This window comes from Crassostrea angulata, chromosome 3 (genome assembly GCF_025612915.1).
Source record: "Crassostrea angulata isolate pt1a10 chromosome 3, ASM2561291v2, whole genome shotgun sequence".
Lineage (NCBI taxonomy): Eukaryota > Metazoa > Mollusca > Bivalvia > Ostreida > Ostreidae > Magallana > Magallana angulata.
In genome coordinates, this window is record NC_069113.1 from 54,160,069 (window position 1) to 54,180,640 (window position 20,572).

The 20,572-nt window shown below is 33.4% G+C and overlaps 1 protein-coding gene across 1 annotated transcript; it reads right to left on the reverse strand.

Moving 5' to 3' along the window:
• Positions 1–9,621: 9,621 nt before the first annotated feature.
• Positions 9,622–19,998, reverse strand: LOC128176552 (uncharacterized). Its single transcript, XM_052842964.1, has 20 exons — positions 19,941–19,998; positions 17,197–17,669; positions 17,027–17,106; positions 16,902–16,945; positions 16,289–16,571; positions 16,065–16,177; positions 15,777–15,947; positions 15,611–15,691; positions 15,382–15,507; positions 13,006–13,116; positions 12,597–12,671; positions 12,294–12,421; positions 12,132–12,218; positions 11,894–11,983; positions 11,376–11,486; positions 11,082–11,283; positions 10,836–10,979; positions 10,543–10,628; positions 10,385–10,455; positions 9,622–10,251 (listed from the first exon to the last, which is right to left on the reverse strand). Exons 1-20 carry the CDS (start codon positions 19,996–19,998, stop codon positions 10,002–10,004), a joined length of 2,784 nt encoding a protein of 927 aa, XP_052698924.1. The 3' UTR covers positions 9,622–10,001.
• Positions 19,999–20,572: the final 574 nt, after the last annotated feature.

The window sequence follows — 20,572 nt, forward strand, 5'->3', positions numbered from 1 at the left end:
ATTATTATAAGTAGAATGCCACCTATATAGTCTTATTTTCATTTTGTTATAGGTATACATTGTTTTAAGAGGCAATATATTAAAGCTGAATACCTAAATAAACCATTTCATTACCAGGGCATACACTTAATTGATCCTGACAAAATGTTACATTTGAATTTGAAATATGCTATGTAACTTATAAACTTCTACGATCCTTGTAAAATCTTACAAATTAATTATTTTTTTTTATAAAATTAACCCTACTAACAAATAATCTTATCTTACAAAGTTCGCAACGTTTTTCCAACTCCATGGTATAACATCAAGTTATTGTATTATTCAGTTGTGAATTTTGTCATGATTATGACCTTGCAATATTGAATTTTTTAAATGACCTCAAAACCACAAATTCATCTGCTTGTACCGGTTTTAAAAAGGTCATGTTAGTTGAACTAAAGTATTTGTGTTTTCATCACAAAAATTTGCCGATATTCTTATCGGCTGCCTTAACTGTACTGCGTAATTCCTAAGGGAACTTTGTTTTACAAAATAACACATTCTTTTCATTTCTTAAACGTATTTATGTGCGCTAAACCATGTTCATATAATTTCCAAATGCAATTGTGTTTCATCAATGATAAACATTTTCTTAAATTGTATTATGATACCTTTTACGTATTTTATTGTTTAAATTGTCTTTTTTATAATAATAATGATAATAATTTTTTAGCAATATGGTCCCGATATTTCTTGAAGAAAATCCATTTTTCTCTCACGTGTAACGTTTGTAAATTAAGATAATATTCAATACAAAATATCTCTATAATGAGATCGAAAAGATATATTTCTGCTACAAAAATATTTAATATTTTTTAAAGAATATTTCTAAATCTTTATTCATTGTTTAATTGGGTTTTTAAATGGATAAAAATTGTTTTATAAGTCTGTTTAGCATACAGCTCCAGTTCTGTAGCCGCAATTTTCGGTGCACAATAACTGCGCGTTTTGGAGTGATTAATATCCTTTCTTCACAAATCCTGTAAACACACTTGTTAAAATAATTTTCTAGGACATTTTACTGCAGATAATGTAACTTTACTTGTCTCATGTATTTTTAAACAACATCTCCATTCCCGTTAAATGAAGTGGTTTTATTTGTTCATGTGCAAATATGGCGACGCAAGTTCTGCACGTGAATTTACACACTTCATTTGAGTTCGGTTAGCGTTCTATGGAAATAGAATGGAGGACGAAAAGTAACAATATCAGTGGTAAATTGCTTGAAGAATTTCATGGTAATATTTTTCCACAAAATTTATATGAATATTAGTATATATGCTATATTTTAAACTTAACTATTAATTTGCTGATCGGCTAAGCGATAATTTGTATGGACAAATTAGCTATTTGTTTCGACGGATAAATTATTTGTTCGAGTAAATTACACAGGATGAATGACCATCTTTAAGTCCTCCTTAAAGATAGCTTAAAGTTGTTTAAAGGTAGCTTAAAGACGATCTTTAAGCCACCTTTAAGCTATATGTGTTGCTTAAAGGTGGCTTAAAGAAAGCGTAAAGATGGCTTAAAGGCAGCTTAAATACTATCTTTAAGCCACCTTTAAGCCACCTTTAAGCTACCTTTAAGCTACCTTTAAGCCATTAAAACAATTTTAATTCAATATTGTGCTTAATTTCCAACAAAATGTATTAACTTTATGAAAGAAAAGGTATTAAAACGGTTTTTGTTCTAGAAAGAAAAATGAAAAAAAAAAAAAAAAACGGCCATGGCGAGATTTGAACCTGGGACCCTTAGTTTACTAGCATCACCACACTTCCTCTGCGCCACGGCAACTTACTTTTTACATCCTATATATTAGTGGATATTGAATCATTGTATTGAACGTGTTTACTTAAAGATTTTGACAAACCATTCAGTTTGTATCAAACAATTATATCTAATTTACAAGTAATAGCTTTCCAAAAAGCTTGCCTGACTAAACAAATTTTTATTCAATGGAAGCATGCATGTATTAATTAGGCTATCTTATCAGAAATTAATTTTAATTTTCGTTGCTGATCATAAATTTATAAACGGAACGTGCAAAGTTAAGACGAAATGTCAGTCTTATCTTCGATCTAGAACATGTACATATATATATCACTTGAAATTCATTTATTTTATTAATTCATTTTTTTAGGAATGTACACATATCATATGAGTGCATGTAAGCTTGAAAGCTGGAGAGTAAATAGTCGTTTTTTAAAATTGTATTTGTTATAGTAAGATGCAAAATCAAATGAAAGGCATTTTTAAAAATTTCTAACCATATGAAATATGAAAGGGTACATGTATACAAACATGTATTGTTTTTGAATGTGTGTGGGCAGCTTCATCAAAATCATCTTGACAAGCAATTAAAAAAGGTTGAATTCTCAAATTCATAAAAAAAACCTAACTATAACTTCAATTCAATTAGAATTCCTTATTTGCAGTTTCGTTTATTGCATGCTCCTACAAAAAAAAGGGGGGGGGGTCCATGATATTTCCATTTATCCTATAAAGTTAAGAAAAGTGTCAGCTGCCAAAACAGTGGGGAGGGGAAGCAGCCTCCCTCACCCCAACCCCCGATGCTACGTGCCTGTGATGTAAACACATGGTGTGCTCTGGGGTATTCGCATGATCCCAACGGACTCGTCAACTATTCGGTGCGCAGAAATTATGAATGAGATATTATGGCGCAAAATCCTGCTATTACCGTTCACGCAAGGAATGAACTCATCCATTGGCAGAGGGGTCAGATAAATTTTTTGACATTTGTTTTGTAACAGCTACATACATGTATATTATACTTTGGATCGGATGTTTTGGAAGAATTCTATCGAATTAAAAAATACACTAGCTTGATTAGTAATTGTTAAATGTAGTAATGTACATTTAGTAAGACACGCCAGTTATGACCCCTTTTCAAGATTAATTAAATCGCCCAACTGAACAAAAATCGGGTCACATCCCGCTTTGGCGATTTAGTTCCTCCAGTAAACATTCCAGCTGTATAAATATATATTTGTTTTAACCCAAACTGATGACTCTCTTGCAATAATGATAATCCAACGCCAATTATTACTTATATTGTACCGTAATAGACAATATGTTACAACTTATTGCGATGACCCCCTCCCCCCTTTTCACCGTTCAAATATGGTGGAAAGCCTGATCTTTTTTTAAATCAGGATTACACACGTGCACTGCATGGTGAACGTCCCTTTCACTTGAAAACTCTTGCTCGCTGTTGTTATAACATGCCATATAACATTTTCATCAATTGTGAATGTAAATGCTGACATCATAAACATGCATCGGTAAATCTATTTTGTGAAATATCATGATATTGCTTGTCCCGTTGTCTGCACTGTTTCGGAGATTGCAACTTCTAAACCTTAGATATGCCTGACGTCATAACGTCAGGCAATAAATTACATGCATGCATGTATTTAGAATGAAATACGGAACTTGGTCTTCAGTGAACAAAAATATATTATACCTAAATGGAAACCGTTAGGTTCACTATAGTAGGCTTTCTTAGTTGATAAATTTAAACCGAGTAGATATACGTTCATCTAATTTATAGCTATAAAAATGTAAGAAAGAAAATGAAATCATTTCTTTTATTAAATGCATTGATACTATTATGGTATTTGTTCAATTTCCCGCAATTTCCCGTTTTTCATGATCACGGCGCCGTTCCAATATGTTTAAATATTTACATGTAATTGTATGTACATGATTTTTAAACTATCAATTCTATAACAAACAAAATTACCAATTACCGGTGATGTATTTACTGCATGTGGCAATTGCAAATGACTTGTACATACAATTGTATGATGTGCCAGGCCGGGTATATTTGACATATTTACCCATATACATATATTTAAATAATCAACCCCTATTTATGATCACCGGTACATTCATTGATTAGCCTCAAGATTTTACTCTTACATACATGTATCGTTAATTTGTAGACGTAGCATTTTTGAAACCCAGAGCTAGGAAATAATACTTTGAAAATGAATTACAAATGTAAATTAACTTTTATTCACCAGACTTATCGTATACTCGTACATACTAAGATTCAACGCCTTTAGAAACCCTGACGTGCACCTGGGCACACGACACACCTGTTGTGTATATCTTGTATATTCTGTGTTAGTTCCAGGGGTTTTCTTAAGTTGGACAAACAATAGACTTTAATTAGATATACACAAACATGCACCTGGGCACACGACACAACTGTTGTGTATATCTTGTATATTCTGTGTTAGTTCCAGGGGTTTTCTTAAGTTGGACAAACAATAGACTCTAATTAGATATACACAAACGAACAAAACTATGTCTAGACAAACAAAGCAGTAATATCCTGCCCGATATAACAAAGGCAGTTGAGAGTCTTTTCATCTTTAACATGTATCTAGCAGATCTAGATTTAGAAAATATGAAAATTGAATAAAAAAATACAAACCTTAAACCGATTATCAAATTAAATCATGCATTTTTGGTTCATTCTCTTTATTTTGTTTAATAACCGGATGAACTGAGAGAGAGAGAGAGAGAGAGAGAGAGAGAGAGAGAGAGAGATTGTTTTCACCGATTAATTTATAATAGGAAACAAACATACTTTAATTAGTTTTATGCACATATTAAGATACAGAGACTGCGCTCATCCCTACAATAATTTTGAAACCCTTAAAAAATTATAAAGAATTTTATAACGGCAATCTGTGTCCATCGGAACGGTGCTGATGATAGCGATCTGTGTTTAATGGAGCGACGATATAACCGCCTGGAACACCCCCCCCCCCTTCCTTGGAAATTATATTATCACTCGGATGACCCCCTCCCATCCCTATAAAAGAGCTTTTGCATTTAATATATGTTTTTATTGTTCAGCTTGATCAATATTGACTTAAAGGCCACTTAAAGACAGTGTAAAGGCAGTGTAAAGAGAGCGTAAATGCCACTTAAAGATGCTTAAAGGTGGCATAAAGGTAGCTTAAAGAAGTTTGGACATTAAGGACCTATAAGCACTTGCTTAAAGGTGACTTAAAGGCGGCTTAAAGGTTGTATAGCCTTTACGCTCCTTTAAGTCACCTTAAAGCCACCTTTAAGGACTTGCTTACAGATGGTTTTTCGCCCTGTGTTAGGAATTGGTCCAACGAAATAGTTATTCATTCTGACAGATTGAAGTTATTTGTTTATAAAGACAGTATTTTTGACGAGTAATTTAAACTACTAAATAGAAGACAACTACAATGTAAGACACATGGTGTGCTCTGGGGTATTTGCATGATCCCAACGGACTCGTCAACTATTCGGTGCGCAGAAATTATGAATGAGATATTATGGCGCAAAATCCTGCTATTACCGTTCACGCAAGGAATGAACTCATCCATTGGCAGAGGGGTCAGATAAATTTTTTGACATTTGTTTTGTAACAGCTACATACATGTATATTATACTTTGGATCGGATGTTTTGGAAGAATTCTATCGAATTAAAAAATACACTAGCTTGATTAGTAATTGTTAAATGTAGTAATGTACATTTAGTAAGACACGCCAGTTATGACCCCTTTTCAAGATTAATTAAATCGCCCAACTGAACAAAAATCGGGTCACATCCCGCTTTGGCGATTTAGTTCCTCCAGTAAACATTCCAGCTGTATAAATATATATTTGTTTTAACCCAAACTGATGACTCTCTTGCAATAATGATAATCCAACGCCAATTATTACTTATATTGTACCGTAATAGACAATATGTTACAACTTATTGCGATGACCCCCTCCCCCCTTTTCACCGTTCAAATATGGTGGAAAGCCTGATCTTTTTTTAAATCAGGATTACACACGTGCACTGCATGGTGAACGTCCCTTTCACTTGAAAACTCTTGCTCGCTGTTGTTATAACATGCCATATAACATTTTCATCAATTGTGAATGTAAATGCTGACATCATAAACATGCATCGGTAAATCTATTTTGTGAAATATCATGATATTGCTTGTCCCGTTGTCTACACTGTTTCGGAGATTGCAACTTCTAAACCTTAGATATGCCTGACGTCATAACGTCAGGCAATAAATTACATGCATGCATGTATTTAGAATGAAATACGGAACTTGGTCTTCAGTGAACAAAAATATATTATACCTAAATGGAAACCGTTAGGTTCACTATAGTAGGCTTTCTTAGTTGATAAATTTAAACCGAGTAGATATACGTTCATCTAATTTATAGCTATAAAAATGTAAGAAAGAAAATGAAATCATTTCTTTTATTAAATGCATTGATACTATTATGGTATTTGTTCAATTTCCCGCAATTTCCCGTTTTTCATGATCACGGCGCCGTTCCAATATGTTTAAATATTTACATGTAATTGTATGTACATGATTTTTAAACTATCAATTCTATAACAAACAAAATTACCAATTACCGGTGATGTATTTACTGCATGTGGCAATTGCAAATGACTTGTACATACAATTGTATGATGTGCCAGGCCGGGTATATTTGACATATTTACCCATATACATATATTTAAATAATCAACCCCTATTTATGATCACCGGTACATTCATTGATTAGCCTCAAGATTTTACTCTTACATACATGTATCGTTAATTTGTAGACGTAGCATTTTTGAAACCCAGAGCTAGGAAATAATACTTTGAAAATGAATTACAAATGTAAATTAACTTTTATTCACCAGACTTATCGTATACTCGTACATACTAAGATTCAACGCCTTTAGAAACCCTGACGTGCACCTGGGCACACGACACACCTGTTGTGTATATCTTGTATATTCTGTGTTAGTTCCAGGGGTTTTCTTAAGTTGGACAAACAATAGACTTTAATTAGATATACACAAACATGCACCTGGGCACACGACACAACTGTTGTGTATATCTTGTATATTCTGTGTTAGTTCCAGGGGTTTTCTTAAGTTGGACAAACAATAGACTCTAATTAGATATACACAAACGAACAAAACTATGTCTAGACAAACAAAGCAGTAATATCCTGCCCGATATAACAAAGGCAGTTGAGAGTCTTTTCATCTTTAACATGTATCTAGCAGATCTAGATTTAGAAAATATGAAAATTGAATAAAAAAATACAAACCTTAAACCGATTATCAAATTAAATCATGCATTTTTGGTTCATTCTCTTTATTTTGTTTAATAACCGGATGAACTGAGAGAGAGAGAGAGAGAGAGAGAGAGAGAGAGATTGTTTTCACCGATTAATTTATAATAGGAAACAAACATACTTTAATTAGTTTTATGCACATATTAAGATACAGAGACTGCGCTCATCCCTACAATAATTTTGAAACCCTTAAAAAATTATAAAGAATTTTATAACGGCAATCTGTGTCCATCGGAACGGTGCTGATGATAGCGATCTGTGTTTAATGGAGCGACGATATAACCGCCTGGAACACCCCCCCCCCCTTCCTTGGAAATTATATTATCACTCGGATGACCCCCTCCCATCCCTATAAAAGAGCTTTTGCATTTAATATATGTTTTTATTGTTCAGCTTGATCAATATTGACTTAAAGGCCACTTAAAGACAGTGTAAAGGCAGTGTAAAGAGAGCGTAAATGCCACTTAAAGATGCTTAAAGGTGGCATAAAGGTAGCTTAAAGAAGTTTGGACATTAAGGACCTATAAGCACTTGCTTAAAGGTGACTTAAAGGCGGCTTAAAGGTTGTATAGCCTTTACGCTCCTTTAAGTCACCTTAAAGCCACCTTTAAGGACTTGCTTACAGATGGTTTTTCGCCCTGTGTTAGGAATTGGTCCAACGAAATAGTTATTCATTCTGACAGATTGAAGTTATTTGTTTATAAAGACAGTATTTTTGACGAGTAATTTAAACTACTAAATAGAAGACAACTACAATGTAAGACTTGGGCAGATAAACCGCGACAGGAAAAGAGTGAGGGTGAATATGCAGCATGTGCGAGGAAAATGACTTTGTCATAAAATGAATTCTCTTTGCTCATAAAACCATCTACAAGCTGACCTTGACATCACCAGATTGATGCACTAAAACTCATATTGATCACGTTATGATTGCCGGTAAGAGGAGGCACCTTCTATAGGACGTGCAAGCAATGCGCCATGTTGAGATCGATAGTGACCATAACCTTGTTATAGCCAAAATTTGTATTAAGATGAGAAAGGCCAAGGGAGGGTCAAGTAACAGCACGGGTTTAATGTTACCGAGCTTAAAGACCCGGGTGTCAGAGAAAAACTTAATATCAAAGGAACAGCACACCCCAAGTCGAAACAACTTTCACTTTCGATCAATTCTATCCGACCATGAATGATGCAGCAACGAAAGTCATAGGTTTAAAGGATATTCAAAGACTCACGGACTACCTTGTTGAAGGGAACCACTAAAGAAATGCCTGATAAAAACCGTTTACCAGATCACGAAGAATTAAAAAATGATGATAGTCCATCATAGTCATGACCATTCAGCCTAGTTTGTTGTCATATAATTAGTTAGAAAAAAAGGATTACAGAACCAAGATAATCAAAATGCACTATGTATTACGGAAATTTGCATATGTTGCTTCTGTTAAATGAATTGTCATCATTCCATTTGTTCTCAATAAGTTTTGCCCGCGGAAATACATGAATAAATATTCAGCATAGTTTCTTGAAGGATTATCATTGAAATCAATGCCTCACCCCTAGCCCCCTCCAAATAAAAAGAAGAACCCCCCCCCACAACCCCCCACCCCCCCCCCCCCAAAAAAAAACCAACACAAAAAACAGAAACCAAAAACTAACACAAAAACAACCCCAACCCGCACCCAAAATACAAAGGAAACGACTAAAACCAATATAGATCTGAAAAGATGTATTTGGTTTATTTATCATACAGATGACAATAACATTTTTATTTAACAACGTCCAACCCTGACCTTACTTTGATCCAAATAATTGCGGCAATCTTAACTATATCAGATATACTACCAAAAAGTATTGTAAATGAGTATGTTAATTTTCTGTTTATGTTCCTTTTCTTTAAAACTGAATTAAAGTTTTCATTTTAACAAACACATGCCTTCTTCGATTGTTTATAATGATATGATAAAACGCAGTGAGCAATGCAGGAAAAGTATAACAAACGCTTCAAAATACTACATCTGTCCGTCTTTCTGTTTCTCTCTCTCTCTCTCTCTCTCTCGATCGATCGATCGATCGATCGATCGACAACTACTTATACGTTTTACGAAACTGTACATGAGTCACAGATGGCATGAAGAAAAAATTCTTCCAAAATCACAGCAGTATAAATAACACATTACAAGTGACAGCTCAAATGCCAGAAGAATACGACGACCTTAACCTAAAGTTATAAGGAATGGAGGTTTTCAAAAGGCTCACAACTATTTCATCATCTAATCCAGAATGCTGCCACCAACAAATTTCATAACTGTTTCTTAACTAAAGATAATTGATAATAAGAAGGTTTTCTTAAGAATTTCCATATTGCTTTTTTTACATTTACTGGGTCAATGTTGATTTAACAACCAGTAAATCAGCATTTTGCAATATGATTAAAATAATTCTTTATTCATGTATTGTATATACTAACATTGAAGTCATGAACTTCACAATTTAAAATAAGAAAGCTAATATATTGGTCCCAAAGACTGTTCATTTCTTAACCCCTGAAAAATATGTAACAGTGACCAAATAATTCGATACGAATCATTTTAGGATGCATATTGTAAAATCTCATTTGCATGCTACCAGTACATTAATTTGCCAGTTGCATTATCAAATCACAAAAACTGAGTATCAACCATTATTCTTGACCAGGATTATGCATGACCACCTAAGCAAGTTTAGGAATTAACGCTGGAGTTGGTTTTTCTTTTTCCGTTCACTCCTGCTGTATGTTACCCTTCTTTTCACCACCCTCACTCATTGATTAGATTCTTGCTTGACTTAATTGTTTTGATCGTACGGCGTTCCTTTTATTCATTTCTTCCAAAGTGGCGTTTCCTCTATTCATGTCTTTCACAGTGTTCTTGGTTCTGTCATCAGAATTGACAACGTCCTCTATTCTAAGTCCCCCTGACTCAATTCTCAGGAATTCTCTAGTACTGTAACTATCAGCTGGACATTCCTGAACATTCATACTTAGCAATCGATTTCTTACATTTTCGTCGAATGGATCACTGTAAAAAAGGGAAAACAATTATTGTTTAAAAGGGTCTGAATAAAAATTATCACAGGATTTTAAATTCATATTGGTACTGCTATATTATTTGTAATTTCAGAATCTATTTTTTTTGGCAAGAAATAAAATACCAAAGTTCTACTTCAAAGTATCCCTGTTTCCCATATTTGTACCTCCGTTGCTCCCCAGTTGGCCATATAACCTGCAGACAAACCCACACACATATTAAGGTATAATTTATGAACTTCCCACTGCAAATATTGCATTCAGGAAAAGCAACATTACATACATCGACTGTTGCATCTAAATGGGTCCGAAGCACAACCCCAATACTACCTGGACCCCCGCCATGGCCATTGTCTCTCCAATCATCACCTGGATGAAAATCAGCTTTATAACAACTTAAATGAGAGAGAGTGAGAGAGAGAGAGAGAGAGAGAGAGAAAGAGAGAGATTTTCAGGCAGTGTATACAGTTATTTAAAGAGAGAGACATTGTAGAGAAGAGAGAATTTTTTTCAGTCTAAGGTTTGCCTATTATTAAGCTAGTTTTGTGTCAAGGAATGAAAGACAACTTTCTGTACCCCTTTTAACGAGACACCCAACATCAATTAACTGATCTTCTGGTAAAATTCTAGGTTCGTCGACAATCTTTACAGCAAAATGACCATGGATTCCATAAGGATAAGGATATCGGTGACCATTGTCCCACAAAACGGATATAAAACCTGTTGGAAAAAATGATGTTTTTAAAAAAATATGTTACATTACATTTTAAAAACAAACTCTCTGAATCAAAATACATGTATGATGTCGTTAGAGACACTTGCCTTCACGATCATTACCAACAACCGTTCCTGGGCCGCGAGAATCTTGTTCACCAAACATTGATAGCCAGTCCTGACCCCTCCCTACTCTGGTACCTATCGGCGGCATGCCGATATTCAGTTTTCTGGGGCCATTGTTGTCATTGGTACCATGATCCATTGATATTTGAGGAGGAGGGTTTCGTATATATTCAACGAGGTCCTCCTTGATTTGTGATAAACTTATTTAGAAATGTAACAATGGTTTTGCAAATGGTTTTGAAAAAGGACAAAGGCAAATCAATAGGAAAGTTTTACCAAGTCTATTTGTCCTATGGAATGCTCGGATGCTTCCAAGACTGCCTGCACCATGTCCGGTTCCACATTATGAAAATTCGGAAAATAGGACCTGAGACGAGCAGCTAATACCTAAGATGAAACAATATATACCTTCACCGAAACAAAATACTGTCTTAGAAGGACTTAATCACTAAAGCTAAAATAGAAACAAAATACATGTACTGTCTTGATAAGAACTACACCACAAACGAAATATTCATACCATATGTATCAATATTTTGTATAGGAAATTTATCTATTTGGTCAGAAAATTTATAAACTTTTTTCATTCGGTTTCAACCGTCTTGAAAAGATTCATTTTTGTCAAAATATTCTTTACAGGGTACTACAGCGCCAATAAATTAAGCTGTTTTTTTTGGTTCTAATTAAATTATCATGTTATTTAGGTAACTGAATTATAAGCTACTATACTTATGTATATGTCAGATATGTAATCTAGGTTGAGGTAAATAACTTTCACTGATAAAAAAACCAACCTCTCCATCGTACTGATGTATAAGTTTGTCAAAGTTAGCTGGTCTGATCAATTTTCCACCTGTTGTTCCAAGTATTGGACCTACCCTGGTCTGAACAAATAAAAACATTCGCCTATTATAAGAAGAATGTCTTGAATGTATTAAGAATACATTGAAGAATAATAGAAAAATAAAACATCGTGGTTACATCATGAATAAAAATCATACATGAACCATATTGAAATTTAATAAAAAATACTTCATCCGCCTTTCCCAAAAGTACGTTGTATATTCTGACGGGTGGTCCTCTCGTTTTGGCCAACACAGCAGATATCTCCCCCGAAATCTTAAAAAAAATAAAATCACAAGTTTATAGAAACTTATAGTCATAAAGACAATCTATTCATAAATTAATGTATACCGTTAACATATCCGACATATCTGGTATGAAATCTCTATTTCCGGTAACATGTTGAGGGGTGGCTACTCCATCTGTTAGAATGATAATTCGGGGAAAAAATGCGACCCCTTGTACACTGGGAATAGAGTCTGAAAATAATGTTTTAAATACTTTCAAGACATGGAATATACATGAAGTAGTAACAAAGTTTAGATTATTTAAAAATTGTAAATGAATTAATTGTTCTAACACATTACATTTATTTATATTGCAATGGACATATAACACCATGTGTCTAAGCTATTGATTTGTAAATTTTCTTACTTATCGATCTAACTACAGCTAAAGACAGTAGAAGTCCAGCTGACAAAGGGCTTGGTCCTCTAGGTTTCAAGTTCCCTAAAAAGTCATATTCATTATATTATATCAATTTCACGATTTTGATTAGTACCTTAACATTATTCATTTATGTATGCTTCAATTAGACAATATGCACTGTGATCATTTGATATCGAAGAACATCCCGTCTATCAAAAATAACAATAAATCTTGAATTTTTGTGATTTCAAACCTATATATATTAGAATATGATAGAACAAAACACCACCATAATATTCCATTTCTATTCAGTTTTCTGTTGGACTATTTTTCATTTTATAGTATGTATTTAAGAAGTCAACTTGTCTTTATTCAATCACCATAGAATTTATCTTGAAATGTTGATTATACTCACTGATCACTTGTTTTAGGTTTGAATAATCCATACAACATCGACTCAAAACTTTTGTGTCCTCTCCAAAACAAACTAATCCAACATTCTGAGGCACAGATGAGTCCTGTACACCTAATGGAACAGGTGAATAATAGAACATTTAATTTACCGACACTTACATAAAAATATAAATCTCCTACGGGCACGTAGCAGCAGAGGGCCTGTGATCCATCAGGAAACATATTTGTTAAAGAATGAACCTCTAAACACTGGGATCTCGCCCTTTTTAAAAACCGAAATTTACTCTTTCAAATAAAAATATTGTAAAATTTTACCAGACATCTCGAAGTATAGTCTGTATAGAAACATTTTTGGTCAGGAAGACTCTCATTATAGACATAATATCAATAAAATAAAATTGTATACTTCAGTGTGAAATCCTGACTTCGCTGCTTAGGCTTTGTAACATTGTATTTTTTTAATTAGAATGCGAAGCGTCTATCAAGCGTGCGAATAGTATGTCTGGGTATATTATAGTGTGTTTGAAGCGTACTAAGATTTTCAAGTTTTTGAAGTATTACATGTACCAAAGAAAGCAATCTAAAACGCCTCTCACTTTTTCTGGCTTAAAACAGATAATGTATGATTAAAATTTAGATTTGGCAATTTTTAATATTTGTTGGATATGTATACACGATGTCGCATTGGTGTGCTCAAAAGCTAAATGTGAATAGATTTTAGTATTGTATTCAGGGCTTTGCTACTTATGAGGTCAAGACGGGTTGAAATTCGAAAACAACCCACCTTAACTATAGAGACAAACACACAAGATCTTGATTTTTTTCAATTAAAAAAACAAGTGCACGCACGACTGTTTGCATTTTCTTCCATAAATGTGAATGATTAACTGTTTTTATTGACCATGTTTACGACAACTTGAATGATTAATGCGCTCTTATAGAAAACGGAATTTCAAAATGTAGGTGTGGCCTAAAATCTATAAAAAAAATAGTGTACACAAGCTGCTATATTACTCGAAGCAATGCCTTTTTACACTTTACGTTTAGTGGGATCATTCTTTAATTTAAATAAAATCAAATTTTGAAAACCTATCTGCACTTTTGGGATTGAGTAAAAATATAAGATAAATAACAAAAAATATCATTAAAATAATACTTTCTTCATTATACTCAAAATAAGTTTAAACTTTGACAGTCGTTGACTATTGGTTGAAAAACGGGTTGAGAAAATTGAAGAGAGTGGAGCTTATATAAAAGTTCGCAAAATCGGTCTTTTGGGTAATTTTGGTTTTTATTGAATTGGGGGGAAGTATATGGGTCAGATAAGATAACTTATAATACAGTTCGTATGTAGAGAAAACTAGTACAGTATCCGTTTAAGGTGTAGCAAAGTCTGGCTGACCTGTTACAGTAACAGCAAGGCATATGTCTCAAATGTCAGGAAAATTATTCACATTGCCAAAGGTGTTAGAAAATCACTATCACGGATGTATTTCATTTTGAAGCGTATTTTGAAGGTAACATATATCACTGTCAGATGGATACCTCATGTATATTGAGAGATGGTTAAAAACGGGCATGATAAGAACCGCTAAGCAATTGCTATAAGTGTATGATGAATTCAGTCAAAGACAATCTAAAAATAATGTTACTGCTAATAATACATGTGTTCATGATTTGGAACCAGTTAGGAAAATTGGAAATAAAATATGGCTTACTTCACATGGAAAAATGCATGTACTTACCAATAAACAAACCATAATATTAAGAAGTTTGTTTTATTGCATATTCTTCTCATGTAACGAAATGGGCGTACTTATTCCGGTGCCGAAGGGCAAAAGTGTTACAGATCAGTATTGCCGAGATACTACACTATAAAGCTCAAGAAGTATTATCATTAAAGACGCCCTGGATCGAGATTCATCTACTTCCTAGTAATACTCCATTACATACATATGCGCTTGTGAAGCAATTTTTGAATTCGGAGAAGGTTACCGTCTTGCAACAACCATCATACTATCTTGTTCTAGCCAATTGGTCTTTTTCTTTTCTCGAAAACCTAAAATGTTCTATCTAGTCGTCGTTACAAGTCCCGACAAGCCATTTACTCAGCCATTAGTCAGTGCCTCAGAGGTCTGTATAAATTAACCTACCATGACGCATTTCAGAAATGGATTCAAAGATTGATATTACGCAATTTAAACTGCGGAGAAGACTTTGAAGAAATGTAATGTTCATTTTACTATTTGAGTCAAATGCTTTTGATATTACGTAAAATACATATTACATATTGAACAACCACTGTAAAGTATGATATGATTTCAAAGCTTACAAGTACACATGGAATTGAAAGAGACATACAAGTATTAAATTGTACCTGATATAAATCGAATAGCCAGATCGACCATCGTTTGGAATGCATCTCCCGACATGCTTTCCGAAGTATCCAGACAGAGTACGTGACACTGACAACGCCTGCTATGAATTTCTCCCTCTTCAGCATCTGTTACAAAGTGTTTAAAATAGAATAGTACATTTACTTATAGGTAAAGCGAATGTTTTAACATGTGAAAATTTGATATTTTTTTAAAAATAAAACAATATACTCATTCTTAGGATTTCGTTGGCCTTATCTTGCCAGTATCCTAAAGATAAATCATTCCGTTGCGTATATGACTCAGAATTATCTGAAAAATAGATAAAGATATAAATAACTTTTAAATCATCTATATTTCTTAATTTGTACAAGAGGCTTGATAAATGGAATCATACTTTGACAAGGCAGGATCGATTGGTCACAATTATTCTTTGATTCAGCAATGCTTTTTCGATTATCTAGAGAATGCTGCTCAGTCTGCAGGTTTGGAATGATGTCTCGTGGCCCATTGCCGTCTTGTCTGTCGATATTTGGGTTATAAGGCAGGGATGCTCTTGGTTGAGAATCTAATCCCCGTAAAATATTATTTTTCATATGTTATGTTTACTTTGCCATAATCTAATGTGGTAAATTAGCATCATGTGATTCGAAAAAGATTCCCTCTAAATATTTTGAAGATATACCTTTATTTTCAGGGCCTCTCAGTCGAATTTTTTCGAGGTTGTTCGGAGACAAATTTTTAGAATCAGGGTCTTGTTCAATGGAGACAGTGTTTACTCTTATAGATGGTGGACTGCTACAGTTAAAACATGTTAAAAATCCAATGACAAGGAAATGCAGTGAAATACCAGAAATATGGTACCTTTAAGTTATGAGCATGAAATTGTAATCACAATGCTATTTTTACCTTTTTTGTCCATTCATTAATATACTTGAATTAGCCTTTGAAATAAAACTGCTGAGAAGGTTTGAATTTTCATTTTGTTGTTGTGTTGCCACATTTCTGCTCAGTTCTGTATTGTGTAATGGATGTTCTGTGGCGCTGTCTCGTCTAGATTCTAATATCTCCAATTTCTTCTGCATGTGCTGAAGATTTTCGTTGAGCTTACTTAGAATATGTTTTAGATCTGTAATGGCATTATCCTTTTCCTTCCGCTTTTCTTTCAACTTCTTCACAATATTTTCCAGCCCTAAAGTTAAAACGCTATACAATCACACCAATACTTTTTTAAATAATGTCTACTGATATATCTTTGGTTTGTTTTAAATAGATTACTAGTGAATAAATTTTATTTACAGAAACAAATGCTGTTAACCAATGTTTGATGAGGTTCAAGAATACATGTATTTCTCCTCGGGATCTAGGCATTGCTTTTGATTTTTATATCATAGCTGGTGTGGATGATGCTTGGTTGCGAAATTTGGAATTGCAACCCTGTTCATCTTGTATATTACGAAATAATATCGTTGTGAATAAAAGTTACTTTTACCGTTATTTGGTCTTTTTTAATTGGAAATACCTGCTATTAACTTTAGTCCTCTGTCGTGTAATTTTCGTTGGGAGCTACAACATTGAAGTTCAGTCATTAATATAGAAACCAATGACAATAGTTTACTCCAAATTGAATTAACTAATCACACTTACCTGGAACGCGTATTTACCATAGTAAATATCACACGGTGATCTTTTTCAAGATTTGCAACAGATTCATGACACCGATTCACCTACAATAATACTTTTACGAATTAAAATTCATTCTATGAAACATCGCATTTATAAAAGTAAACCTATTTATATATAAATTGTTGTTTCACCAATTGTTTAATGACTAATTTCTTTTCTTCACTCAAATCTCTTCTGCTCTCCTTATGGCTAACACTATCATCTTTGATATTTTGCCGACAGAGGTTGCCTTCGTCTTGACATTTTTCTTCCTTATCTCCAGTCGCACTAGTCTCAAGAGACTTTGATTCGCCAATTGCAGCAGAACACTCTGAGTTGTCATCTTTGTATTGACAATTTTCAATGTTGTCATCAACAGGTTTTCTGCCAATCATCCCATTAGTACTTAAATGGTTTACGTCCAAAACCGCTTCGTTTTCTTTCTTAACATCGTCCCGTCTGCCTCCTAAGAAATCAGAGTTGAGATTTCCTGCAGGCAATTTGATTTTATTAAGAGTGCTCTTCTCTGGCACTATACCTACATGTTTGTTGTGAGATTTGAACAATATTTCAGATTCGTCCAAAAGTAATTCTTTTCCAACATCTTTCTGTACTGCGAGAGAGTCTACAGAAGAGTAAAAAAAATCAAAGTACTGAGAGTACTGAAAGAAGGGGTCTTGAAAGTTTGAATTTGTAATTGTCCTGGATTTCCTCGAATATGCTTCCAAAATTTATGAGTTTGAATTAGTTGTTACAATCTATGTTAATTCGGCTTTTTTGCAATTGTCTGATACTTTGTCTAAGTTTTACTTAATCCCGGCCTTCATAATTGTAGAAAATTGACACCACGGTATATTATGTAAAATAAGACCCCAAGGAAAATTTTTGAAAATTACTTCTAATCGGCAAAATCAAACAACGGACGGTATCCGTAATAAAAGTTTTATGAAAACACCGTGAACTCTAAAACAAACAAAGTGAACATTTGTATACCGATAACAAACACAGGCACCTGCCGTTAGAAATATTTTTTTTACATTAAGATTCCAAGAACTTTGACAATAAAAAGATTTGTCACGGTCGCCATTTTGATTTTTAAGACCGACTTATCTGACACGATTTTCTTCATTTGCGATTCATGCAAAATTAATAGGTAAAAATAAATCCGTTCGCCACTTACTACTTTTTTGTGTAAACTCGTGCATCACCTACACGAATTACGATACAACCGTTCCTTTCATTAAAAATCATACTCCGAAAATCAGAGACATAAATAACAGAGATTGTCAACTCCGCCATTAGCGTGTAAAAGTTACGGGACCAATTTAACCATACTTTGAGAACTACAAGTGCAACAGCAATCTTGTATGTCATTAAATTTGAACCTGATAGTGAACATGAACATGAACCTGTAAATATTTTAAGCATGTTTTATTCATGAAATATTTACAAAAACTCTTTATTTAGGTTTAAAATTACTTTTTTAAAACTTATTGACTTTTCACAAAGTAATGGTAATGCATTACTTTATTCATGTAATGGTATGTAATGCATTACTTCAAGAAAATTAAGTAATGTAATGGTAATGTAATGCCCTAATTCATGAAGTAATGGTAATGTAATGCATTATTTTACAATGTAACTCACCCCAAGCCTGATTCCAACTAAGCCGGAAAACATGAACATGAACATTTAACTTGGTTCTTCAATCGATAAAATTGTATATATTATATGATGTATTAGTCTTCCAAAATGTATAATCTATTATAGATTTTGCATACAATGCATTGTTTAGAATATAAATTCAGTTTTATCAAATAAAGAGCCAACGAACGAGAAGGAAAATTCAGACTTATTTTTATTTTCTCTGTACAAAATTCCTTTGGAGACGAACAGCAGTCATACCGCAATTAGACTGGAAGCCAATGAAACACCTATTTAATTTGTAAAACATCCGTGTATAACCCGTCCCGATTTTTTCTTCGGTTTGCGCATGAAGATTGGTAGTATTCAGGTGAAAGATTGTCAAATTAAAATTCACAACTTTTAAAAAATGGCACATTGTGTTTGGGAACTTTAATTTTGATTCCACCATCAACCTCTTCTATTGATTAATGAGCACCAACTGAATCGTCAACGGCGCTGTGTATTCTGTTACGTACCTCATTCCACATTTGAACACGAGCAAGAATATTTTGATCAATAAAACTATTTGTTTATTTCCTAAATAGAATTGTGTTTATACACAGAAGACTTAAAAAGATTTAATGCGTGTTTTTATGATACATATTTACTGAAATGCATGAAAACTTTCTGCACTATTTTCCTACGCGTAGACCCAATTCAAGTGTTCTACGCGTGTCTTCCGGTTTGAGACTTCGGTTGAATGTAAACCAATAGACGGGGTCACGTGACCCCGTCTAAAACGATTTTTGCTCCTTTGATAAAGTGTTTTGATTTAAATAACTTCCAATAACTAAGGATTTAAAAAAGTATAAGTCATATATCAATATCACACAAACATGCCAAAATAATTATGAAAAATAAACTAAGGTTTTTGGCGTGTTTTGCTTGATCCAACATGGAAACAATTTAATTCAAATAAATGACTTAAATATGTCATCTTAACGCATGATTTTCGGCAAATTATACATTAATTCGAGATAAACCAAAATTCATATCACATTTTGAATACCTAGTATCTTAATTTTGCTTGAAACCTACGTTTTTTTCAAATTGCTCTGACAACTCAAAATGAACAAGCTGACGGAAAGTTAGCATGGAGTTAGTTAAGAAATACCTGGAAGAAAATAAACACATTTGAACAAAAGAATGAAATTCAATTATTACACATGTAAATAATTGATATTTGTCTGTAGATGAATTTGAAACTTGCCTTGAGCATGTGTAACTGCAGCTGAGCTAACGTTGTCCGTGTCATTCATTGCTCTCATATAAATGTGGAACTATTTTCATCGTAATATATTTAGAATATGTAACAAGGAAATTTACTTGCGACGAGAGAAGAATTCAATTGGTGATGTAATTTTCCACTATAGCTGTTTCCTTTCCATTTCCGTATCATTGTAAAATCATGCAGATTTAAAATTTGCCTTAATTTACAGTTCGTTCTGTACATTTTAATTTAGTACTATTAACAGTTTTATAAATATAATCTATGTTCTGCGTTGTTTAAAGCAAGGACTTGTTAAATTTTCTTTCTTACTGTAATTGAAATTTTAAAATCTGTTATATAACGAGGCCGAGTACAGATCTATGCCGTGCTTTTGTGCATCTTTTTATTTTATGCAGCGTATGTGCAAAGTTATAACTTTTTTTTGTATTTTGTAAAATCATAGGTAACATTATATTTAATGTTTATAAGTTGAGAAATTTTGTGATTTTATGATCTTGATAGGTTTTAAATGGCAAAATGGCGGTTACGCGTCATCGTTCTCGGTATTTTAAACTATGTATAATCAAAAGGAAAGAGTGTGTCTTGCTCATTCATTCGAGGCAGAAATGCCA